The 25,992-nt window shown below is 39.0% G+C and overlaps 1 protein-coding gene across 9 annotated transcripts in view; it reads left to right on the forward strand.

Annotated features, from left to right (window-relative positions):
- TMEM131L (transmembrane 131 like) overlaps positions 1-25,992 on the forward strand; it is an 81,472-nt gene that overhangs the window by 42,924 nt on the left and 12,556 nt on the right. For 4 of the 9 annotated variants that reach the window (XM_048303401.1, XM_048303402.1, XM_048303404.1 and 1 more), the window contains exons 8-26: positions 3,170-3,247; positions 5,113-5,266; positions 7,325-7,383; positions 7,737-7,845; positions 8,781-8,886; positions 9,537-9,690; positions 10,315-10,485; positions 10,794-10,863; positions 12,824-12,941; positions 13,539-13,680; positions 14,676-14,785; positions 16,490-16,562; positions 18,666-18,808; positions 19,427-19,569; positions 19,903-20,089; positions 21,037-21,222; positions 22,095-22,244; positions 22,795-23,411; positions 25,503-25,657. In XM_048303401.1, coding sequence (XP_048159358.1) covers positions 3,170-3,247; positions 5,113-5,266; positions 7,325-7,383; positions 7,737-7,845; positions 8,781-8,886; positions 9,537-9,690; positions 10,315-10,485; positions 10,794-10,863; positions 12,824-12,941; positions 13,539-13,680; positions 14,676-14,785; positions 16,490-16,562; positions 18,666-18,808; positions 19,427-19,569; positions 19,903-20,089; positions 21,037-21,222; positions 22,095-22,244; positions 22,795-23,411; positions 25,503-25,657 — 2,925 coding nt within the window. Of the gene's footprint in view, positions 1-3,169; positions 3,248-4,658; positions 4,823-5,112; positions 5,267-7,324; positions 7,384-7,736; positions 7,846-8,780; positions 8,887-9,536; positions 9,691-10,314; positions 10,486-10,793; positions 10,864-12,823; positions 12,942-13,538; positions 13,681-14,675; positions 14,786-16,489; positions 16,563-18,665; positions 18,809-19,426; positions 19,570-19,902; positions 20,090-21,036; positions 21,223-22,094; positions 22,245-22,794; positions 23,412-25,502; positions 25,658-25,992 lie in introns of those variants that run through there. The other 5 variants (XM_048303403.1, XM_048303410.1, XM_048303407.1 and 2 more) reach the window with 4 other exon arrangements.

Below are 25,992 nucleotides of genomic sequence, written 5' to 3' on the forward strand. Positions count from 1 at the left end.
TTGGGATTGGCTTGTGGTCCTGGATCCCAAGATTCCTGGGCTCATGGCTCACTCATTGGGAGGAAAGAAGAGGTGTGTCCCACACTGTGAGTTCGTAGTACGTCCACGTGGCCATTCAGCAGTGGCTAGTTACCACTAAGCCGTAACAGATGGTGGAGCCCATATAGGTCGTCGTTGTTCACCCAGCTTCTGGGTGTAGTCTTCGCTATAGTTGCCTGGTTTTTTGGCATTGTTTAGTATTTGGACAGCACTAACAGGGCAGCAACATCACTGCCTCTCTGTGTTCAGGATGGTGGAAATGGCAGTGGAGGAGTGGCATGCAGGGTGGAGGGTCTTATCGTAGGAGACACAGATATCGCTTTGCTGACTTCCCAGAGGAGTTCAAAGTTTATGAACTGACGACTTGGGAAATACTGCAAGTACTGACAGGAATGTAACACTCCTTAAGCCATGTTTTGCTTTGTCCAAGTGTGGTGCTTGGGCATGGAGAGGGAAGAAAGGACGACAGTAGGGCTTTCTTGGTGTGCTATCCTGATAACTGCCTGCAAAAAACTGATGGAACTCTGCTGAATCATTATTACAGGGACAGCTTATTAACATCATTCCGAGCGGAAATACCACTTTAGGGCCAAGGACTGTCCAGGACAGGAACTTTGAGGGATCAGCCTACAGGAAGAAGAGGAGGATTGTTCAGTGTTGTTCTTTTTTAATCATACTGTAGCCAAACTCCAGAAAGTGATTTGAACTCTACAGTCCTGGTAATGATGCGAGAATATATCTGAAAATCTTTTAGAGAGCTGTGTGTTACTGAGACCTCATTGATGGTTGAATTGTTTTCTAAATAATTGCCAACTCTGCTGTCCCCCAGCAAGAATCCTAGCCCTTTGTCAGGAGTGGGACTCCTTGGAGATGGATAGTTCAGGTTTTTAGGGTTTTATTGAAAGAGGCCTCTATTTCTTTAAAATTTAAACTTGAGAACTTACCAAACTGCCAAGAATTTATGTTGCTTCTATCAATTGTCTTTGTTCAGTTCATAGAGGATTTGTGGGTGCTGAGTGTGTGTGTTTATATTCAAATATGTATACCTAATACAAAATAGATGCACCAGGTAATTAAGTGGCAATAGTTGTAATGCTTTGCAGAGTTCTTGCTCAGTTTTCCCTGCTGTGCCTCTCCTTTTCAATTTGCCTGTGGTACAAATATTTGCTGCATAACTCAGCTCTCTGCTCTCATTCATTAGCAGTGATATTTACAGTATAAATGAAGTGCTTGCACTGCTGGGAGAGATAGTCCTGGATTTGTCTGATTGGAAACTCTGCTTCTGACAGTGTTTTCTTCTCAGATGCATTATCTCCTCTTTAGGGTTAACTCAGAGCCATCCTGCCAGTCCTGTAAGATATTAGGCACGACAGTTATGCATATATTGTCTGCCTTAGAGAAATGCAAACCCGTTTCCTTTTCTGAAGATAGCCTCACAAGGAAATAAAAATTTCCCCTAGAAAGCAGATGAACATCAAATACAGCCCCAGTAGCACTTTCCCCCCACCCTGTGCATTAGAAGCTTCAATTTTAAGGTGACAGCAGTTCCTATGTTAGATCTATGCCAGGTCAAGAAAAACAAAGGCTGGAAAAAATATGATGTAGCTGGTATTTTTAACAGAGATGTGGGTTCTTAAATGACTTCAAACTACAGTGGCATTGAATAAGGGCTAACAAATCCTTATTTAGGACCATGAAAGCAGTAGTGTTCTTCCAAGAAGTGCTGAGAAGGCAAGTCTAAGCATCAGGTTTTATCTGATCAGAAAATGACCCCCAAAGTTGTAAATCTTACTGCCTTGTTAAAACTCCACCAGCAGCCATGGCTGTGAGGGGGTTAGGAAATGATGCATGTTTTGAAATCAAATGGGGTTTTTTTTTCTGCTCTCACAATTTGGTAAGAACAAAAACATCTGTAAAAAAAGAAAGGAGTTTGCAGGGGTTTGAGTCCCCCAGAAAGCTGTGCTGGGGAAAGCGTTTGGGTTGCCACCAACCACCTTTGCAGGGACTATATCGCCCTCTTGCGTGAAGCCTCAGTCATTTTGGTATGAAATCCTGTTGAGTCGGGAATGCAGATCTTGGCTTCCTTTTATAAAACTGAGCCCTGTGAAATGCCACACGTGTGCTAAATCTCTCTTTTCACGTGCCCCTGCCTGTCCCCTTTCTCCTGTCTTAGAGAGGTATGAAATAGGGTGTTAGATACCTTCAAAAGTTTCTTCACAATTTTGCTTTTCAGCATCAAATTATTGAAATTGTTTAAAGTCAGTTTAATCAACACCTTCAAAAACCTGAACCTGCAGATACCCTACTCAGATATTTCAGTATCGCAAGAGAAACAGAGGGCAGGGGTTCCACATCAGCCTCAAAATTAGCACGAAATTTGGCTGTAAGTAAGGCACTGATAGAGTGACAGGTCTGCCATTCTGATTCTGGCTTTTTTTTTTTTTTTTAATTTAATTTAGGATCAAGATATACTGGCTGTGCAGTTTCTGCAAGTAATTTGGCAGTGCAGATTTCCAGATAGCTTTCATGAACTGTACTTGGCTTTGTTGGTGCTGTTGCCCCATTAGATTTATTAGTGCTTTACAAGCTGGCACAGTCAATGTCATCTTTTCTTTTCTTTTCTTTTCCCATTCTAGTCAATAAAAAGGCAAAACAAGTATTTTCTGTCTGTCCATTTTGGCATGAAGCCTGTGTGTCAGACCATGTCCAGGAAGCATTATGTTCTTGGCCTAGATACTGTATTTCAATATCCAGTCAGCAAAGAAAATACACAGAAAACAAGGAAATAAGCTTTTATATTGCACACAAGGGTCTGTTGAATACAGATTTTTGGCATAAGAAAATTTGTAAGAGTTCTCATGCTGATGCTGTATAAATATTTAATAATCATGTGTAATAAGTTTTTGATGTTGATAAGTAGGTAGATATTGATGGAGTCCTGAGATTCAGAGTTTAATTGCTGGACTACTGTACAGAGTAATTGTAGTCATTAAAAAAATTCCTTACATTGCTGTGTTCTGTATATGAGGAAGCAGTCCTATTATCTTTATAAATGATGGTATGTGAATTAGATTTATATAACATTTGAAGCAATGTGTTTGATGTTTTCATCACTTTTCTTTTCTTACAGACAGAAACTATGAATGCCAGTCTATTACGGGTTCATCTTGAGTGCAGTTTACCTAATGACACATATCAGCTAGTTAAGGTATGTTTTATTATTATTTTATATCTGTGTAAGTCTTCTATTTTAAACCAAGCTTAGAGGGACGCTTTCCAGAGCTCTAGAAATTTTAGCAGCATTGCAGTTTTCAGTGTCTCAGTTTAAATGGGAATTGTGTTTTTATAAAACTGTATCCTCTGATGTAAATGAAATGTCACACACATCACACTAAAATCTTTAGGAATAAAGGAGATGAAAAAAGATACCCACCATCCCATAAACCTCCCAAAAAACTAAACCAAAACCAGTCCAACAGGCTAAGCATTCTGATAGGTAGGTGTTGTACTACTTAGATTAGATTTCTGTAATTTTTTTCTCCGGAAACTTTTCATGAGTGTCTGGTTCACAGTGAGAAGTGATCAGTGAGCTGGAGAGGCTGAAGCCTGGGCTGCCTGGGCTGTGTTCCTGGGGATGTGAGGGCGGCTGTGGTGCTGGACAGAGCTGCGGAGGGGCGAGTGTGTTAGCAGGGACTCCCCCTCCAAAAGCACTGAGCCTTCAGGACAGTAGGTTATCTCCTTGGCCTGGGCAGTGCCATCTGAGTCCTCTTCCCGTCTCTCCTCAAGCATCCTTACACGGTAGGTGGGTGCTGCTCACTGGTGTGAGGTGGGTGCTGCTCACTGTGGGTGTGGTGTTGGGTCAGACACAGACCCGCGCTGTGGCTGGCGGCACCGCTTTCCCCAGGAGTGATGAGGCCCAGGCTCCAGAGCTGTATTCCTGTGTGTTGCACAGGGCAGCATTCCTGTGCTGCTTTGCTTCCACGTTTGGTTCTTGCAGTGCACAGTGCATTGAGGTGCTTGAGGTGCACCTGAGCGTTGGAGGCTGCATGGGGTGCAGCTGTCTGCCCTTTTATCTGACTTCCCAAGGGTGCACTGTGCCTGTGCTCCAGTCGCCATGGCAGCCTCCTCTCCTGCTCCTGGCAGCCATTTCAAGTGCTGAGAGTCTCTGGTGCTGTGTGAGCTGTGAGCTGGCATCCCATCCTCAGGCGCTTCCCACTCCTGCTGTACTTCCTTGCAGCACTTGAGATTAGCTGGAAGTGTTTTGCTGCAATTCTGAGAGCACTTCACGTGCCTGTTGTCTCCTCCTCCATCCTGAGCAAATTAGTCTTCTTGGTAGGGCATCGGAGCCTGAGTTTAGCGACCTTGTGGTTTGATGCAGGACCAATGTATGTTATTCACTGTTGATTGTCTAGTTCTGTTCTGCTTTGCTGGCTTTAATTTTTTTTGCCAAATGGTGTCTGTGTCTTTGTAGTTGCTATGACTTAGCTGTGTTAACAGCAGCCACTGCTTACAGATGGAAATAAGATCCTATTTGTATTTTTCTGAAGTATTCTAGCCAGACAACAGTGTTTTCTATTAAGAATTGTACATGTATGTTTGTTTTTTTAAAATTACTTCAGTGAGAAATGGAGACAAAAACACAGGATTTGGAAAAATTAACTATAAACAGACCAGTGAACATGAACTGTCTTCCTACCATTAAGACACATGCATCAGTCTGTTTATGGCACATTTTATTGAAGGCAGAGGATTTAACAAAGGAAACTGTTTTGCAGTCCCTGAGGTGAGACTGACTAAGACAGTTTATAAATTTGCATTCTCTCAAGGTTCAGTGTCTTTTTTAGTTGTTTTTGTCTTTGTTTTTGCTGTGCTCTCTGTACCTGCACTGTGTTTGGTTTCTGCTGAGATTTTAGCAAAGGTCCTAATTACTTCTGTTTTGCCAGCGCTTTGGTGCTGGAAACCTTGTCTGTTAGATAATACCTTTGATTAATTTCTCAGAGTACCTTAGTGTAGTGAACTTCTTCTGTTCTGTCCCCCATCACACACACACCATATCCCTTTGTCTCACTCCAGAGTTGCTGTTTTATGTCCGATGACCCAATGCTGCTAGAAATGAGCTTAACAGTAAGAGTGGAAAATGCCCAGCAAGATTTTGTGGAGCACAGACAATACTTACTGGAGAATCTTTTTGTAGTTTATGTAGCAATGGAAAGAACAAAGACCTCAGGTAAGTCTTAAATCTGCCTGTTAAGTGTAATACAGCTTGGTTTTATACATAATTTGCAATTTGGTATCCTAAATTGAATTGAATTCAGTAACAGCTTAACTTCACAAGTAGGGGAAACAAAGTTCAGTTAAACACAGCGTGCAGGAAATTGTGTAGGGCAGAGTTATCATAAGCAGAGTTCTCTTCATAAAGGTAACCATTGTAAAGTTGTAAACTACATCTTTTTCATTCTTTAGTCCCCCGTGCTTATGCATCTGCTTAAATAGTAGGGAAAGATGACATGGTCCTTTGAATTCTACAACTGCATCTCTGGTTTCCCATTAATTAAATCAACCATTATGGGACTGTGAAGGCAGAATGGTTTATACAGTACTGGCGAGAGTGGCTGTTATGGAAAGTAGGGTAATGAGGTAATACAGATGTGCACATCATTTGTTCTTGTAAGCTAGAATTCCACAGGCAAAACAATCAACTCCTTGCAGTTTCTTTATGCTGCAAATCCTCTAAATCCAGGGGATTTAAAATTATTTATAGAGTCTTGCAGTCTATTAGAACAGCTTTTTTTAGACATTTTTGCCAGTTTTCCCTTCTGACTGGAGAAGAAGAAACTGCTTAAGAGTCCAGATTAAAATAATATTTTTTAACATACTTATTGAAAGAGTGTGATCTTTTTGTCTTTTGAGAAATGCATTTCAAAATCTAGTCACAAAACAATAGATACAATTTACACAAGAAAATGTCCACAATATGTACTGCTTCCCTTGTGCCTGTTCTGTGATATTTCACAGAGCTGAAACTGAAATAGCCGCTGCAAACCTAGTTTCCCTGCCAGTGAGATGCCAGGGCTTTGTTGAGTTGTGGATTTACATTTATTCTGATGCTGGTAGAAAATTGTTCCCATCTGTTCTGTCAAGGGCGCTCACTGTTAACACTTTTGATGGTTAAAGTACTAGAAATATGCTTTTAGGGCTGCTTTCTGTTAAATACAGTGCAGCTATAAGTCCTCTCTCTGCTAGAGGCTGGTCCTGTAAGCCTTTTGGATTAGCTGTTGGTGGGATGTTAGCACCTAGAGTGGGACAGCAGGTAGGCAGGGCTGCACAGGGGAACTCACCAGTTGGAAAGGCTGAAGAGCTTGTGCTTTAAGAGTATGTGCTTTAAGCAGCTGGGGGGTATGTGGAGCTCATAAGCAACACCTTGAACCTGCTTTTGGAAGCTGGCACTTGCAGTCTTGCTTTCAAGCAGCTGAGCAAAGCACATACATCATTAGAAATCATGGCTGGTCAGGTGGGAGAACGTCCTTTCATGTCAGCCTGCATACACTGATTTAATTCAAGCATGAGCAAGGACAAAAACACAAGTTATTCTGTCCTGCTGCTCTTCTTTTGGTCCTGTACATCTTCCTGCTGTCCTGTGGATGGAAACATAGCTTTGCCAGTGACCAAGGGTGGTTCCCCAACACAGCTGTACCGTCTTATCAGCAGGTGAGAGCTGTTACGCCTGTCTCCTGTTGCTTTAGGCAATAGTTTTCCACCTGCTGGGTGATAGGACCATTCCTGATTTGAGCCCAAAGCACTGAATCTGGCTTCACATTATCTCCTGAGAATGCTTGCATTTTAAAGCAGGTGAGGCAGGATCTTGTTCAGCTGTGTGTGATACAGAACAGTTTTTACTGGACCCTCTCCTGCTACTGATAGACTGGCCTGCAGAAAGTTACTTGCATCACCAGCCATTCTTCTTCCCTTCAGCTGTTAACTCCTGTCTCCCTGCCCCTAGGAAACGGGGGAATTGTGCTCTAGATAGGATTTAGGGGATAATGAAGATTCCCTGTTAAAGCTTGCCTGCATCTTTGTGGCCAAAAATCTTGTTGAGTGGATTTTTACTCCTCTCTCAAACGTTTGCCAGCTCAAGATGTAAATAGTTCTTCCTTTTAGCAAGGGTATCTGTCACACAAAGATGTTAAAATTTAAACTGGGATTGCTTCTCATATCTGACAAGAGAAGAAAACAAGAGTGTTTCCGTCCTTGGTGAACTTACCTTGGTGTTCATTCTTTTGGACAGGTCATTCATCAGTAGATGTGTATATCATGCATTCTGGAAACAGCCTTGTGCATATACAGGTAATTGTGGGCTTTGGGAAGTCATAATTTAGGGTGTTGGATTTGATTGGGGAATTAGCTTTCTCTAATAGGAGATTGATTTTGCTGGTGGCAAATGTCACACTTCTAAATTTTTGAAGTGTGCCCAAATGTCTAATAGATCCTTGAGATGACATGTTGTAGTTCAGTGATGAATTTTTTTTTTAAACATAAGAGCTGTTAGCTTGAATAAAAATTCATGTGTTGATTTAGAAGATATGAGAAAATGGCAGATGGTGGCTTGCAAATTTGACAAGAAGATAGACTAATACAGGAGCTGCAAAACTAATAGTGGTAGTACTGCCACAAAAATCATTTGTCTTGTCTTCATGCAGGAAATACGTCAGTTGTCACAAAAAGACTCATCACCTGTGGAATTTGAGCCAGTACTGCTATCCTCATCATCTACTAACTTCACAAAAGTTGCTTCTGTTTCTTGTAAAGGTACAGGTTACATATATTTAGAGATCATATAATTAAACAGGATTTGATTGCTGAAAAAGGGGTAGTTTTTTTCACCAGAGACCCTGAAAGATCTCAAAATCAACTTGTCTGGACTTCACTGGGAAAGAGGATGAATTTTTTTGCTAGTTTTTTCCACCATTTTTATGTGTATGTGGTTCCTCTTATGCTGGTTGAAGGCTCTAAGCTATACGTGCTTGAAAAAGGGGGAAAAGACATTTGCTACAATGTTAGCTGATTTTACAATAAGCATAATTATTGAACATGCTTTTTCAACATCCTTTTATGTTTTTTTTTCTGTTTCAAATATGTTTTCTAAAAGGCTATTGTGCTTGGGTGGTCATTTTCTATGACATTTCTTGGCAGGACCATTGAAGAGGTTTGCCTGAGAGCAGACGTGTTTGTGGAAGAGCAGAGATTGGCATTTAAGCATTCCTGACTCCAGCCTGTTTCCTATTCTGGCCGCTAGACTGCAGTGTACAGACTTTAAACATTTATGAAACAGGCTGCTTTCATAATGACATTGAGACATGTTTTTCCTAGGGAAAACATGGGCGAATAAGAAGAAAGAAGGGACTATTATGTTCAGGGATTCTTTTTTTCAGAGCAGGTTTTCAGTTATTAAAAGGAGGCAGTGTGCTCTCATTAGTAAGAATGCTGTGCCAGTGACACGTGGTTAAAATTGGTCAGGTAGCTCTTCACAGCCTTATTGTGGGTGTATTTTTTGAAGGTGTTTAGCATTCATGAATATTTAAGGCAAGTTTTGAAATCTCTGAAAATCAGGACTCAAACAATTAGGTGCTTTACTCTGTGTGAGTATCGCACCAGCAAAGGTTCTCCTTTCTTGCAAATCTTCACATGAAATAATTTTAGATATGCTTCTGGATGATGTATTCCATGTGTCTGCTCTTTCCCAGCTGCATCCTGTGACAGTGAAAGTTTTTATTCTGACAACAACGAGAACAATCTTTTGAAAGGCACTACAACACTCAAAGCCTGTCTTTTCTGTCCTGTGATGGAAGGGTAGGTTGACAGTGGGTTTTTGTTTGTCTGTTAACGTTCACTGATATTATAATGAAAATACTGTACCTTACTTCTAAGAGATGAAGGTAACTTCCTTTGTCAGTCTACGATTCCAAGGTCAGTGAAAAGGCTTCTTCCTATTGTTGCTGTGTCATTTGCCAAAATGGACCTGTCATGTTTCAAGCAATAGTTCTGTATTTTATCCCAAGAACAATTTCAGGAGCCAGTAAAAAGATATGCCTTAGCAGCTCATATTGTATACATGTTGATTAGTCTATGGTAAAATTTCCAGCATCCTTGTTAATGCAACGCAGAAGCTGGATAGTTTTAGAAAAAGTGTGAAGTCTTTTCTTTCTTCAGTCATCTTTTGCCAATTTCACCCAGCCTACTGTATTGCAAAGCAGTAGGCAATGTTGTACTATAGCATAACAAGAGGGTAGAAATTTTGCCTGCCTCTTTTACATGGTTCTTGTGAATTTTTACTCTCATATGTAATTATTCCCAAATAAATATTTTTGTTCTTCTCCATAAAAGCTTAGAAGAGCCTCATTATGCAAGAATGCTATGGTATCTTCTTTTGTATGGACCACTTATTATGTATTCAAGGACAATAGCAGGTGTATTTATATTTTTTCTCTATTTCCTTACAGGTATTTTGATGTAGATCCTTCTGCAGCATTGTTTCATATAGAGCCACACCATAACACTTCAGGATACTGGTCCATATGGTTTACAAATAATTTTTACTTCAGCATTGAATTGAATGAAGTCTTCATAGCCAGAGAAACAAAGAACATAGTAAAGGTGAGCTTTATTTCTTCTTTGTACGGTGTTTTGTATTTGATTTAAAGATACGGACCTTTGACATAGGAATAGGTTCTTTGAAGAACTTGGTGTTCTTAGAGCTGGTTGGAATCAGTTGAAAATAAAGGTATGTGTACGTCTGTAACTATTAGGCTGCTGTCTCAAGAGGCATTATTCACTGTCCTGCTTAGTTTTGTATTGTTTTATTAACAACTGTTCTTTCCTTTGAGTTGCAGCTACAGATGCATCAAATTACAGATTATTGCTCTGTTCTCAGAATTGTTGCATGTGTGTTTGTGCTCTCTAGGATTCAGCATTTCTTTATAGTGGAAGTCTTTAGTGCATAGATGAGCTTTGAAGCTGATAATTTACTCGCACAACTGCTTGATTCAAATCAGGCAAATCTGGTTTATGAATAAGCACATAATGTAGGCATCTAAATGACTCTTTTAATATTTTGATATTGAGATTTGCATATATGCACTGTATGGGTTGGGTATAGGCACGTATCACCATGTAGTAACAGCAAAAGCACAAAGGGCAAGAACGTTTACGTTCTTCAAGGTATCACCTGCACCAGTAAATGTACTAATTTTAATTCAGCTGTTGTTTGATTCTTTTTAGATTCTGAACTTTGCTGAACCTCTGACTCTACCTCCAGGCTGCTGGAATGTATTTTCTTTGAAGCTCAGTGTGAAAGACACTGTAACGAATGTGCTCTCTAGTATTTGTTTGTCCACAAATGTGGGAGTGATGTTTGAAATACCTCTGCAGATATATTCGACTGTGTCCAAGGTATTGTATTCAATTGTGTGTGTTGAATTGTTGTTAGGCACTGCAAACCCAGCTACAGCAGAGTCTCTCTCAGGCCAGAAAATGTGTTCCTTAGTCCTGAAAGAAAGGCTCAGTACCAGACCACTCTGTTAAACCCTTCTGTAGCTTAAGAAGGTAAGTCCCCAGAGTTGAACAGCGATGGAATTATAGTTCTCTTGGCACTTAATTGTCTTAATTCAAGGCCTTAATTCTCTTATTTGACTCTATGAAATTATGCACTGAGAAACTGAAATTTGTTCTCTTGTCATATTTTTATTTTGTTTTTCCAGCAGGGAGGTCTTAATTTTGAAGCAATTGCCCACTGTGATATTCAGTGCTACTTGGGAAAGTCTGATTCAGGTAGGCTCATCTTAGGCTTTTTTTTGGCATCTGTCAGTAGTTTTATTGTAGAAAATTCATTTTATATAGCAGGACTTGTAATGAGAATCTTGAGATTGTTTATACAAGCACTTAGTTTTACGCTTTTTTAAAAACACCCTCTTTTCAGGGACCATGTAAATGGCTAAGGGTACTGAGTACATGGTGCAGTATTTCAGACATCTAATTCCATAGCACACGCCAAGCTGATGTTCTATCTTGAAACATTTTTTTTTTTTTTGAGTTTCAGTATTTAAGACTCTCCGATGAGTTCTCATGGGTGATGTATTGCCCTTTTCTTTCTTTATACACATTTTCTCAAGAGATGTTGAGGTAGAATGGTAAAACTGTCCACTAACTCAGAGTTATTAGAAAATGTGCATAACCTGGGCCCAGATCCTGGGGATTCTTGGATGAAAAACAAACAGAAAAATGTTGACCAATATCCTCCTGTATCCAGAGTTAAATTTGAAGGCCTTCTCTTTATCTCTTTCTCACAGCAATAATTCCATAGATTTCTGCAAAAGATGGTTTATCAGGCTTATAAGACAGCGTCCTTGACACTGTATCATGTGAAACAATAAGAAGGGCTCTTATTTTTTTCTGGAACTGAGGAATTTATCTCCAGATACTGTAATACTGGGAGCTGTTTTAAGTACATGGCTGGCATTTACCAAAATACAGCGATAGGTATTACACAGCATGATACTGCCTAAAGAATGTTGAATCTGTTGAAAGCTGATTCAGAACCGTGGTTTTTAATCTCTGTGCAGTAGGGAGTTTCAGAAGGCAGCTGGTACCATGGGCTTTAAATGTTTAAGTGCTCTCCTGGAAGTGTTTTCAAGATGACATTTCCTGAAATGTATTTTTGTGTGAGGATGTGAGGAAGGCAATAGTAGTCAGTCAAATGTGAAAAGGAGAACTGAGGTGACATACAGACACATGTGACTTGAACAATTACTGGTACGCATGCACGTTTAGGTACATTTCTTAGAAGCAAATGTTTGCTTTTTTGTATTTTTTTTTTAATCTGTATAAAGGAATATGGCTGGTACAACCAAATCCTTGTTGCTTACTTTATTTTTGTTCTAATAATGCAGATAATGAGATCTTTATATACAGGTATTCTGCCTTCTGCTTTAGGATACTAGTATTTGTTAAACAGAAATGTGTAATGCAAGAGCCTGAAAATACTGACCTAAAGAAATTGTGGTTGGATTATTCCAGTAATCACCAATCTGAATTCAATACTTTAAACATTAAGGATTGTAGAATAAAGTACATACACTTTCAAAATAAATAATTTCTGTTTTCTTTCAAAGGAAGTTTGCTTTTCTGACTTCTTTCTGCTATGTGAAAATGCTCACGCCAATGAGTATAACTTTCTAAAAGGCATTAATCTTTAGACTGATGTAAAGCCTTGCAATTTATCTTAAGAATTTGAGAAAATTATCAGCATCTAGAAAAGAAGCTAAAAGGAGAAGACTGTTTTGGTCAAACTGTGGGAATTGTTCTGCTCCCTGCTGTGCCGTGCTACTCCATTTTTGTACCACGATGTAATATATTATCTTGATACTTTATTGCCATCAGCAGAGAGTACTGTGTAGGCTACTGATAACCTGGTTACTCTTCAGTGGCGTCTATTAGACATAGCAGCAGTAAAAAAGGGCTTACTAGAGCATACAAAGCCTGTGCAATACCCATACTCTTGTTTGCATGTACAGTTACTTTGGTTTTGCAGATGTATTTCCTTAAGCAAATCTGATGCGGAAAATAATATATATACCCTCTCATATTGTCACTTTGAAGGGGAAAAGTGGGTTGCCTTTTTTGTTTTGGGTCTGGACTCTTTGCAGATACAAATTACTCATGTTCAGAAGTAGGTTGATGGAAGGAGCAAATATTATCTCTGTAAAATCTGAACTATCTATTATCCTTTTAGCAAATCTGCTTTGGCAGAAGAGTCTCTCTCTGGACCATTCTGCCTGGGACGTGGATTCCGAGCTTGCAAGTGACCTTTATGAAAGATGGCAAAAAATAAGACGTGGGGAAGCATGCAGGTCTGTACAGAATCTGCTGAGGTTCTTAATTCAAGCCAGGACAGTGTTGTAAGAAAGAATATTTCTGTTCGGAAGTATTCTTAATTAGAACAAAACATTTTGGACCATTTTCTACAGTTACGTTAGTTCTCTCAAAGCATGTGGAGTTTCAGTGCACCCCAGACACTCCCAGTGTTCCTTTCAAGGCACTGCCAGCCATAAGTAAGCTTTTCAGCTGAGAATGTAAATAATATTCTGACTATAGTCATCTCACCAGGGCTACCTGGCATGAAGGCAGTCAAAGCATGTTTTACCAGAGCATTTATGGAGTTGCCTGAATCCTTCATTGACAGGTTGTGTAGCAGTCTTCTCAGGACTAGGGTCTTTGAATGTCTTCCAATGTTTTTAGTCCCTGGCCTACATACACAGAAGTTAGGCTAACTCTCTGCTAAGGGGTACAGCTTTATGGGCTTTATTTTATAGAGACCATTTTCAAGGAAAGTTTAGTTGATGCAATTATAGGCCCTGGCAAATCGTCTTGTTGTTGTTATTCTTTGTTTGAAAGGGGAAAAAAAAAAGAATACAAACTAACTAAGTTTTCTGGTTTTGCCAATAAAGCAGGAGACGTATTTTAGGACCAGCTCGCTTTATTCAGCAGAAGAACTCTGAAGAGGAATCCTTTGCCTTTTTCTTGCCACGATTGACTACAGAGCCTGGCCTTACACTCAACTTCAGTGCCACAGCTGTTAAAAGTAGCATGGTGAGGATGGTTGTTCCTACGCTTTTTTCTGAGTTGATGTATTTTTCTGAGCTTATTTAAATTATAAAGTCTGTGGGTAATGTTTGGTGCTGCTTAGCATTTTCATACTGCTTGTGAATTAGTGTTTTGATCTAATTTAAAACACTAGGTTTGTATCCCTTTGGCTCTTTGATAAGTTTTCTAGCTTCCTAGTTGTAATATTATAGTACAAGGAGAGGAGTAAAGCAGTGTAGGTCTTAACAAACAATTTTTTGTAGTTGTTAAAACTTTCCTTGCATTTATTATATAATTCACATGCTTGTGATAAAATAATTGAACATGGGACCAGGGATACGGTGTGTTGTCATTAGTGATGCATGTGGTTACAGGATGGCCTTCCTCATGCCACTGCCTTGTGTAACAAAACTGTGTGAAACATTTATGAGAGATACAGAGCAATGTATCTTCCAGCCACACTGACAATTATTTTTTTCTTGTTTGTCAGATTTAGGTCTCTACTAACCTAGCCTAGGCCAGAACCAGTCATATGGAAATAGTTTTCATATGCACATATTGTGAATTACCTTAATATTCCATTTATCCAGTTTAATGGTTAGTCATTACAGTAATTTTTATAACCTGCTTCCATTCAGACTTCTCTAAGAAAGGGTGGCACCTCACTGACTTCACGTTCTTCTGTGCAAGAGCTTTGTTCACATCTGCCTGCATAAATCAAAATCCAAATGAAAGGGTTGTTTGGGGAGCGGAGGCGGTCTGTATTTTTGCACACGTGGTTTGAAATGCACTCTTAGCTGATTTTGCAAATTATGACATTATGGTGACATGTCCTGCTGTTCCATGAAGTCTTGTGCACGTATGATTATACTGCATTAAGACAGAAGCCAGATTGAAGTCCCTTGAAAATGCAGATCATATTACCAGTGCTGAATTATTTTACCAACCAGTTCTCAAATATGTAGTTTTTAATTCTTTCTTTTCCCCTCCAAACTATTTAGGTAAAATATTTCGTACTAAGAAACCCTTCATCCTTCCCAGTTACGTTGCAGCTTCTGCCTCTTTCTTACTACCCTGATCCCCAAGCTTCACTGAGTCTGCTGAACAAATGGTAATAACTATCTCAGGATACTGTTTTCCCTTTTAAAAGATCTTATTTGCTATGCCTTATGATTGTTACGTATTGGGGTTTTTTTGGGTTTTTTTGGTTTTGGTTGTGTTTTGGTGTTTTTTGTTTTTTTTGGTTTTTTTTTTTGTTTTTTTTTGGTTTTTCAAAGTGTAACTTAGGTGGGGATTATGTTCTGATCCATTTTGGAAGATACAGCCCTGTTCAGGGCAGTTCCCTGTAAGGTGCATGCGTTTGTAATGTACCTCATCATTGATAAAACACAAGTTGAACATGTTTTAAGCAAATTTGTGTCTGACAGATGTAAGTCTGTCATCTTCTAGGATCTGAGGCTTAGCGCAAGCTGCCTGGGTGAGGTGAGCAACTTACAGAGTTGGGGTTGTGTATCTCCCCGTGGTGCTAGTTGGTACTTATAGAGTCTGTAGACAGATCAGTGAAAAGAAGGCATCTGAACCGTCCCACCTGGAAAAGTTTTCTTCTTAGCCTTTTCTTAGGTAATAACCCTGGTTGAAGAGGAAACAGGAACCAGGAAGAAAAATGCAGGTCCAGAGGGAGGAACCTCAACATAAATGTTTAGGGTCAGCTAAGTAAATGTTTCTGCGTTGGTTTGGACTTTCTGTTTTAGAATTGAGATTATCTAATGAGAAATCTAGAGAAGAGCTAGATGAACAATAAAGGGACCTGGTGTGAAGTGAGCTGAAGTTCGCCAGAATAAGTCCTGACTGTCACACTTAACTTTGAAAAAATGTTACAGTTGGTAGGACTGTTTGGTTTGAGACAGTGGGATTACTCCTGTGCTTAGGTGTAACTTGCTTACTTGGGGTCCCAATCCCTGTGTAATTGCTTCCTTAACCTCATTTCTTTACATAGGTACATGTATGTGCATATATATGTCTGTGTATATATATGCACATTAATAGCTGCATTTGTTTGCATACTAAATATGATTTCCACAGAGACTCTTTCTAGTGGTTTGCAATTACATTTTCTCTGTATTTGCACACTTTCATTTCTCCAGATCTTCTAAGTTTACCAGAAATCACATCCATATAATAACTGGTTCTTTTTAAGCTAAAGTCATAGACAGTTGTGACAAGTGAGTTTTCAATTCAGTGGCTGGAGGTCCATTAGTCCTCTATAATCTACATTTTACCTGTTGATTTTCTTACATCAGTTTTTAATAACTTAATGTCAAATGCTTCTAATTTGCACTTAGGCAAAAAAGTCAACTGCTGTAAGTGAATTTGATTTGCAAATTATGTGATAGAAAATAGGAATTTATCCAAAACAAATAATGAGCAGAAAGAGGGATATTTGAATAAATTATATGAGATTTAATAATGATTATTTCTTAACAGTTAGGTGAGCAGAAAAAGCTTCGGGGAATTTGTGTTTGTGTGGCTTAGAAATTGTATTTCTTGGTTGTGATCTTTTACAATATTCTACACTGACAGACCTTAAATGCCCAGCCATTTGTCTGTGTTCCAAATGTGTGGAATCCACATAAAACTGATTTGCAGTGTATTCTGTTGAAATGCAGACCCACATTTCCACCATATTTCACATTGCCAAAATGCAATTGTGAAAGTAGGCTTTATTTAAGAATAGATGCCAGCATGTAAAAATAAGTCAGTGCAGTTCTGACAGGCTGGGTTTGAAGTGCTTAACTTTTTGTTTTGGTTTATTTAGGTTCGGCATAAATGTGCAAGCTATTAATTTCACAACCACCGAATTCAGGCTAATGGATGAATGTTCTCACAGGGTAAGATGGCTAATTTTGGTAGAACTGGTCTGACACACTAGAGAAAGCTTTTTCTAGCTGTGCTACTTCTGGGTTGTTCCCAAGTGTGATTTAAAGCACTTTCACAGTGTTTTCTTGATTCCCTGTCAGGTCTGTATCTTCGCAGTTAATTATTTTCAGCATTTGATGAGTCTGTTTTGAATATAGCTGTAGGGAGGAAGTGCATGCATGCCTGGAAGTGTGTGTGTATGTGTTGTTGGGACTTCACACTTAGCTCCAGGCTGACCATGAAGCGTTGGGCTGTTGAGTCAGTGATGTCAGGAGCTGGCTGGTTATCTTCTCAGTAGAGGGAAATAATGTCATGGAGTTCAAGGGAGAGGGAGGCTGGATTTCTGCATCTCAACTTCATGCCATTGCAACTCCTGGATTCAGCTTTGGAATGTCATGATTCTCTCTGGTTCTCATTGCCTAATTTTTGCATGAGTGTGGTAACACTTGACTGTGTCACACCAGTGCTGAGCTGTGCTTAAACCCAGAGCTGTTGTGTCATGGGTGACAGAAACAAAGAAAATGCTCTATCAGGGATGTTGGCATATTCTGGTGACCAGAGTACTATCCAGAATACCTGGAGAATTTCTTCTTAAGACTTCTGTTCTGTGCAAAAGCCCAGAATTAATGTATTTTCCTTGCTGCTTGGGCATTCTGCAGCTTTGTCTTTAATGTCCTGTGTAGATACATGTTTCTGCACATATGCTTTAAGACCTTAATGAAGTATTTGTACCTTGTAAAAAGAAAAGAGTATGTTTGCAACGCTAATCAAAGCTGACCTTTCCTTTCTGGCAACAGTTGTAAGAGTTGTTGTAAAAGAGAGGAGACAGCAGTTCGTAAATCCTAGCCTGTAGGCACACTCTGAGAAAGGGAAGGTAGCATAGGGGTAGGAGTGAGCTTCCACAGTCCCACACACCAAACTCTTGACCAAATGGAAGAATAGCTGTAGATCTTCACATCAGTGTGTGCAATACATGTTTTTCATTAGATTTGAAGAGCTGTGGGGAACATGCATGGTTTAGATAGGTGTTCAGCACATATGAGACAGATCTTGGCTTGTTAACCAAATCAGTAGTTGTTAATATTTAAGCTTTTGCATTTGTCATCATTTCCCCAGTCAGTTTTTTTGTGCAGTGAATTGTTAGGCTCATGTTTGAGTGCATGCATGTCTTCGTAGGGAGTGACATGGTGAAGTTTGAAAATGCCATACATGGCTTGCTTTTATAAATACTAACTATTAAATGCAGGTTCTGATAGTTTTTGTGTGTTGCTTTTCATAAAGTAGACTAAGAATAAAAAAATTTTGAACTGAAAAAGATCAGAAAAGCTGTAAGTACAACACCCATGGATTGAGAAACAACCAAGCAGGAGCCCATTTTGGAATGTTTATGGGGTTTTTGACTACTATAGGTATCTGATCACCCCTTTTCCTAGTTCTGGAAGAACAAGTTTTAGGGCTATTTTCATTTTTTCAAGGCAGAAAGAATAAACAATGGTATAAAAAAAAAACAGAGACAAAACCAAAAACCACCAAACAAAAATTTACATTATTTCCAGACTAAGTGAACTTCTGGTAGTTCTGGTTGTCAATTAATATAGTAGAGAATTCACTTTGGCTTCTTTCCAGTGACTCAAATGATCAGCATATTTGCCAGCAGACCCTTTCTCACTTCAATCAAGTTGTAAGTCATACTCTGAGGGTATAATGGTTGCCACATTTCCCTGTGCAATCAGTACACTGTCAGTTCTTGTGTCGTGAAGTGTTTCAGGATTCCTTGACTATGAAAGACGCTATATAATTTCTTTTCCATCTGAGCTAATAAAGGCTGTTTTAAATAATGAAGTAATACGTTCCTCATAATAAGTGCAGTAATATGAACTTTTCCTCAAATAAACAATCTTATCTGATGTTTTATGTTGTCAAAAGGAAAGACTTTGGTATAAGTTAGTTAGCAGTTTCTGCACCTTGCCAGAAATATCCTATGTGGTGCTAAGTAGTGATACAGTGCTTGCTTTATTGACATCTTTAAACACACATGTTTTCTGTGAGTGAGAAGTGCATTTTTTGTTTAACAGAATGCACATCAAGAGGACCTTATCAGCAAGAAATGCAGTTCTGAGATGCTTTGGTTAAGTTTACAGCCACTGGAAACCAGAAAAGTTGGTGTAATTTTTACACCTCTTGACTACAAAAGAGTAGCTTCCCTTATTTTAATCAGGTAAGCCAAGTTTTAGCTGTAAGTGAGAATCAAGCAACTCAGTGTAAAAAAGAATTTTTAAAGTCCTGGCACATAGACAAATGGTCAAAATTTGGAAGTCAGAATGTCTCTCATTTAATAAAAATTGCTTAAAATGTGTTTGTGCCTTATGTCTCAGTCATTAATTCTCTTGATATATGGTCAGAAGATTATAAAACGCATGTGACTGTACTGAGGCAGTTTTGAGCTGAGAGAGAAACACATTGCATGGCTTTGCTATTTTCAACTCAACTCTGTAATGATAGGAGTTATTTATCCAGTAAGACTTATGTGCAGCCAAACATTGGTTATCTTTGTAGGAAGAGAGTTTATGGAAGAAGCAATCATTTTTACTAGGTGGCGCAGTTGTTACCCAGTGGCAGTGGTCACTAAACTTACTCCCTCACTGTGTGAAATTCACTAGTGACTGGTTCTGGAGTGATGCTGTCTCTGTTTAGGGGAAATCTGTTCCGCTTTGGCCACTGATTCTGGTTCCTGAAACACTGTTGTCTTGGTTTGGCATCTAGAGACCAAGGCCATGATTTTGCAAACTTAATTTGTGCTTTAGTGGCTGATTGCTTGATTTCTATTTTATGGCAGAAACAACTTAACCGTTCTGGATGTGGTCAGTGTAGAAGGCTTTGGAGCCAAAGAATTGCTTAAAGTAGGCGGAAGACTCCCTGGTGCAGGGGGATCCCTTCGATTCAAGGTGCCAGAAGCTACACTAATGGACTGCAGACGACGTGAGTAAGGAGACACAGGTCTCTGGTTGTGCAGCTGGCTGCTTTGCTCTGCACTGATACAGACACAGAACATTAATGTTACGTAAACTGATTGGTAAAAGCTGAAGAGCTTGGCCTTGAGAAGTGTAGATTCTGTTTTTTCAAAATGCTGACTGAAAATAGTTAAAAGTTTTAGAAATACACTACTGCAAAACAATCTGTATTAAATTTTGGTCACTTACATGGGTTTTTTTTTTTTTATTTGATTGTAAGTAAAACCAGAAATTTATTTATGAATGTAAGAAAATAATTTTTATGCACTGTAAAATAATTGCTCTCTTTTTTCCCTTTAAGAACTGAAAGACAGCAAGCAAATTCTATCCATTACGAAGAACTTCAAAGTAGAGAATATTGGGCCTCTTCCTATAACAATTTCATCAATGAAAATCAATGGTTACAGTTGCCAAGGATACGGATTTGAAGTGTTAGACTGTCAGGAATTTTTCCTGGGTCAGAACTCATCACGGGAGATCAGCATTGTGTAAGCACTGACAAATTTGCTGACAAAATAACTGAAGTGGAAATTTGAAATAATTAGTTTCAGGAGCAGACACTCCAATAGCATACCACACACAAAATTTTGAATGGAAATTTAGTAAGCGTTTCCCTCAGGATAACACTAACAAACGAATAATATAATACTGGTTCTTTATAGGACCCATTATTTTTAAAAAGCAGCATACAGGCTTTTATCAGTGCATTATGAAGTAGTAAATCAAAGCAAAAGAGTTGCCACAATGTTTTATTTGCTTGTTATTCTCTAAACTTGTTCCAAGTAGCCTGACCACAATCTAGTCATGTTTTCCCAACACTGCACATAGTCTAAAATTGATTCTTTTTAAACTGTTTTTGAGTGAAAGATACTGTGACTTAAGCAAAAGTAAAGTTAATATTACTTACTGTATTAAAGTAACTGAGGTTTCCTGTACAACAATTTTACCTCTACTGACTGGAAAGGCAAGTCATACCTTCTAGCAATCAAGTAGAATAAGGAGGTGGGTCAGGGAAGTGGAAGAAAAGACAAATCTGAGAGAAAAACAAGTCACAGTAGTAGGAGTACTGTGAAGAGTCACAATGAACCCACATATTTTGCTGATTTAAGATGACATAATGCCACCTGCACAGTTTAAGCAGATTGTGGACACTTTATTTAACTGTGCTTTAAAAAATATTAATAAATCATATTGTTTCCTATTATTAAACTTTTATTATTAGATGAATAAATTATTATTATTATTAATGCGGCAATATTTAAAGTAATTTTAATAATTAAAATTTACTATTAAATAATTATTAAATACTATTAAATTAGTTTTCATACTTCTTGTTGTTGTCATATTATTTGTATTTTTGGTATTAGTGTGACTTCAGAAAATTAAATTCAGCCCAGTAATGAAAAGGTAACACCATCTCTGTTTTTCCTGTCAGATTCACTCCTGACTTTACATCTTCGTGGGTAATCCGTGAGCTGACACTGGTGACTGCTGCTGATTTGGAGTTCCACTTCACACTCAACGTGACTCTCCCTCACCATCTGTTACCACTGTGTGCAGATGTGGTGCCAGGACCCAGCTGGGAAGAGTCTTTCTGGAGGCTCACTGTCCTCTTTGTAAGGTAAGGCTTTCCTCACAGCACCCCTGAGTTCCTACAAGATGCAGTGCATGTGAATGTCATGGTGATAACACTGGTGCTGATGCATCCCTAACGGAGATCCCCGTGTACACTGTGGTGCTGCTTGCACTGTTTGGACACTGGAAACAGAGCACAAATGAAACAACAGCAGTGACCACATTGCCTGGTTCTAGATGCAGCAGAAAGAGATTGTAGGCATCTGAAAAAACAGGATTTTTTTCATTCTGTTTTCCTGCTAACAAAATTTACACTGCATGATTGAGAAGGTGGTTTGATGAATTAGAAAGATTTTTGTTTTGATCCATACATGTTTGGTGCAATTTTATACACTGTGGAGAGAGGATATTTTGCTTCTACATTTCTAGTTCAAAAGTATGGTGGCATTTGTAGCTCATTTTATGCCAGCATTTTCTCTAGGAAAAGAAAGAGACAGTGTTAACTAAATACCAAAATAATGACAGTGACTATCACAAATGAATAGGAGGCTGATAGGTATCATATTATGATATGATGTAATTGTGTTGTAGTGAGACTTACTTCTAAATTACCTTCAAATCAAGGATTATCTTTTTTAGAATGAACTTTTTCTCTGTTCTGTTTTTTTCTTTGTAAAGTTCATGACTGAGTTATTTTATAGAGCTAATAACTAGTAAGGGCTATAAGGAAAAAAAAGGTAAAGAAAAGACTATTACAACTATCATTTTTAAATCTGTATTTTGAGTTTCTTGTCTTTGTTTTTACTTAGAATTTACTAACAAAATATTTAAAAGTGTATCTTGTTAGAAACTTTTTAACTCTTTTGCTGAATATTCCTGAAAGTTGTAGACACCAGTATCTGTTGTTTTCTTTGGCAGTTTATCCCTGCTTGGAGTGATTCTGATAGCCTTCCAGCAAGCCCAGTATATTCTAGCAGAGTTCATGAAATCAAGACAGAGGCCAAATCCTAGTGCTTCACCACAGCAGAACAGCAACTCTGTTGACGTAATCAGCTCTGATTCCTACAAGTAAGAATACTTTTTTTTCTTCTTTTGTACCCTGTTTATTGTGAAGTGGTGCTTTCTGTGCGTATTCTGATATTGCTGTGGGCTGATTTAAAGGAGACAGTGTTCCAAGCAGCCTTTTTTAGAGAACTTCCATCTCAACCCAGGAGGAGTGGAGGAACTCAGGGGTTTATTAATCTTGTATATTGACAGTAGTACATTAGGTAGAGATTGTGTGATGAAAGTAAAGGATGCACCACGTGTGGTAGCTATGGAAAAATGGAAAATACGTTAATAGTTCTCATATCTGACCCTCTTGAGTGGTCAGTTAGGAACTTACTCACTGAAGCATTGTAAGTGTTTTGGAAGTCTTAGCAAATACTTAGAGTCTTGCTCAACTCCCACTGAAATCAGAATGTATGAATTAGCTGGTATGGTAAATTGAAGACCTAAAGCAATTTTGTGGCTTGTGAATATGCCCCCCTTTCTTTTCTTACAACGATGTCTCATAAAGCAATTCATGATGGCTTTGTAAAGATGAACAAATCCCAAATTACTTTTTTTTGTTCACCAGGGGAAGCTGCAAGACATTTATGGATTCCTATAGTTCCTCAGATAAAGGTAAAGGGAAGGGCTTCCTGTCTGTAGGCACTTCTTCCAGCCGAAGTCAGAGTGCGGCAAAGAGAAGTCCTGCGACCTACAGCCACTCTCAGAAGAAACACAAATGTTCAGTTTACTACAGTAAGCAGAAACCAAACACAGCAGCTGGCAGTCCCATTGCAGCTGCTGATGAGAAACAGAATCAAATTGCAGAGAACCAAATCTCAGCACCAAAAGAGGACATTTGCACTGATGTAGTCAGTGAGAACTGGGTAACTCTGAAATATGCAAATGGCATAAATGTTAACAAGAATTTAACTCTTCCAGAAGACTTTCTGGGTAAAGAAGAAAGTACACTGAAAAATACAGTTCTCATTAAAAATACTTCTTCAGAGTGTGATCTGAAGGAAGATCTTCAAACATGTATGTTTCCTAAGGAAACTAACCTTAAAACTTCAGAAAATCTAGCTGAGCTCAAAGAACAGGAATTCTGTTCTATGAAGATGTCCAAGAAGCTACCTGAAAGTCACTTGTCCAGAAATTCACCTCAACAACAGCCGGAACTGCAAGAAATTTCTAGGAAAAGTAGTGGTAATTTTTTTTCAAATTCCATCAGTCTAAATTACTAAGCAAAATCTTCTGATGAGTTCACTGTGATCAGGATTTTGTCTTTTGCATGAGACAAGGGGATGCGGTTTTTATGTGTTCACTGTGATTTGTCTGTTTACATTTCTAAGGAAGCAGCTTGCATTTCAAGTTGTTTCTTGGTTTACAGATTTCAAGCTTGTGCCATGGCATTTTAACTGTTAAAATAATTGATGTCATAGATATGCTTATAAGACACAAATTGCCCTTGTCAGATATTCAGAAGGATCCCAGTTTGCTATTTTCAGGTCCACTGAAAATATGGTGCTTGAATCACCAAGCAGGCACATTCAGAAGCAGATATTCAGAACTCCTTTGATAAAACCACCCAAAATAACAAAAACCTGACATCGGAATAATGTGAATTTATATTTTGTAGGAATTGGCAGATCAGTGTTTCTTTTATTAGTTGCCTAGCTATATTTTTTATATAGTTTTTCTTGTTTTGAAATTGTGGGACTAAGCTGCCTGGGAGCTTTTACCTTTTAGCTTCACAATTCAAAATTTTAAGAACAGCAAAAGAACACCTGGGAGGAATCAAGAGCAGGATAGGAAAATGTATCCTCTGGAAGCTTGGCCTTACTGAGGCACTTGGCAAAGTAGATGAATGGTGAAAACTGTCATTTGCTGTAGCTGTGGCAGAGTTTATTTAATGAGTGAGCCATCAGAGGATGTCTTGTGTAGTTGTTACCACAGGCTCGTTGCTGCCTGTTGTGTTGCAATCTGTGCGCTATAGCGGGTACAAGTGTGCACACTCAGGTGAAGGCAGGATAGTTTCACTTATTCTTACAAGGTATTTTGAGATTCTTCATGTGCTCCTAAAATGCAGTGTTGTTTATTCTTTGCTTTGAATTAGGAGATCATTCAGTGTATTCAGTAGTAAAGCACTAAATGTACTTGTTGTCTATTAGCAGTTGTCGTGTTCTGCACTATCAGGTATGCGAGTATTTCTGTGTTTCAAGGTGTTTAGTAGGAGATGTTAAGTCTAAAAAGTACCATGTTGCAGTGTTTGTATCTTGATATAGTTACAGACTTGGTTTTGTGCACAGGGAGTTCAAGACCTGAGGTCCTCACATGTTTGCATGCTGGAGAGCAACAGAGTGTTCTTCAGAGCTCTGGCAGTCTCCCTTGCCTGGTGTTTCATTCACATGTGCTCCTTTTGCAGTCCTCATGGCTGCCTGCTCCAGAGGGGAGAGTGTCTGACTCAGAGCTGGGGTGATGTTGGTTGGTAGGAAACTGTAAAAATGTTTGGGCTTGCCTTTCCCAGTTGAGGCGGCCAGTTCAGTTCAATAAGTGATGACATTTCTCATGCAGAGCAGCTGAGAGCCTCGGTAGCAGGTCACTGTGGATGTATTGCAGATCTCTGAGATATCTGGAACCCATCAGAGATGAAGTTAATTCTGTCCTGTCCTGGCAGGGCCCAGGCAGAGGAGTGTGACTCAACTGGGCAACTCAGCTAATTGTTGAGGCAGGCTTCCTCTCAAAGCTTTCATCTTTTGGACTCTTAGATCAAACTAATGCTTCTTCCTCACAAGCCTCTCAAGTAAAAGAACTTTCAATATGGAACCCATCCTAAAGAAAGGATGACTTCCCTTTGTCTTCATAGTGAATGCAGAGGGCACTTCAGAGATGTAAAGCACCAAGGCTGTCCTTTCTCCCCACTCAGCTTGCAGGCTTTTTTTCTGTTTGTTTTTTAGCCCAGTGTTCTCTAGCTTCAGACTCTACCTTACAGACTCATGGCTGAGCCCCAAATAGCTCAAATTCAGATGAGATGAGCAGGACTTGGGTAATCTCTGCATGCACTGGGAATGGTGTGCTCAGGAGCATGAACCAAGACAAAGCTACTTTTTGCAACCACTGTAAGAATTTTTACACAGCATTAGCTTTTGATTTTTAAATTTTCACTATCATCAGCCTAGAGGTTAGTCTCCTAGTGTTTTGGAAAACAACACAAGTCTGTTTTTAAAGAAAGATATGGGATGATGACTGGGAGCCCCTTCTCTTCCCAAGCAAACTGTTGTTACTGTTTAATTGTAGGGAATAGCCAGCAAGTGCCTCTCAGGAATGAAACAGAAAACTGCGAGACTTTAAAAAAGCAGATCAACCTAAAGCCTTCCACAGAGAAAAAGATTAATAAGGGACCTAAGGAAGAGAATCCATGCTGTGCAAAAGAGGAGATTACTTCTTCCGAGGTTTGTATTGTGATCTTTCTGCTTATCAAATTTAAAATTAACTTTTTGTAGTTTAGGTACATATATGTACACATATAGGTATGTGTATATGTATGTAGGCACTATGATGTAGAGTCACAGATCTGAAATACTGTAAATCAGATGAATGAGGAAGTATGCAGATGTGCTGTCCCACATCCGTTGTGTATTAATGCTGCTTTATGGAATGATGAACAGTTTGGGTAAAAATCAAAACAGCCACATCACAGCCAGAGATTGTTACTGTCAGAGCAGGCACAAGCATGCTGGAATCTAATGCCAGCTGTCAGCCACACTAATGATTGGGAACATGCCCT

The sequence above is a fragment of the Corvus hawaiiensis genome, chromosome 5, assembly GCF_020740725.1.
Source record: "Corvus hawaiiensis isolate bCorHaw1 chromosome 5, bCorHaw1.pri.cur, whole genome shotgun sequence".
Taxonomy (NCBI): Eukaryota; Metazoa; Chordata; class Aves; order Passeriformes; family Corvidae; genus Corvus; species Corvus hawaiiensis.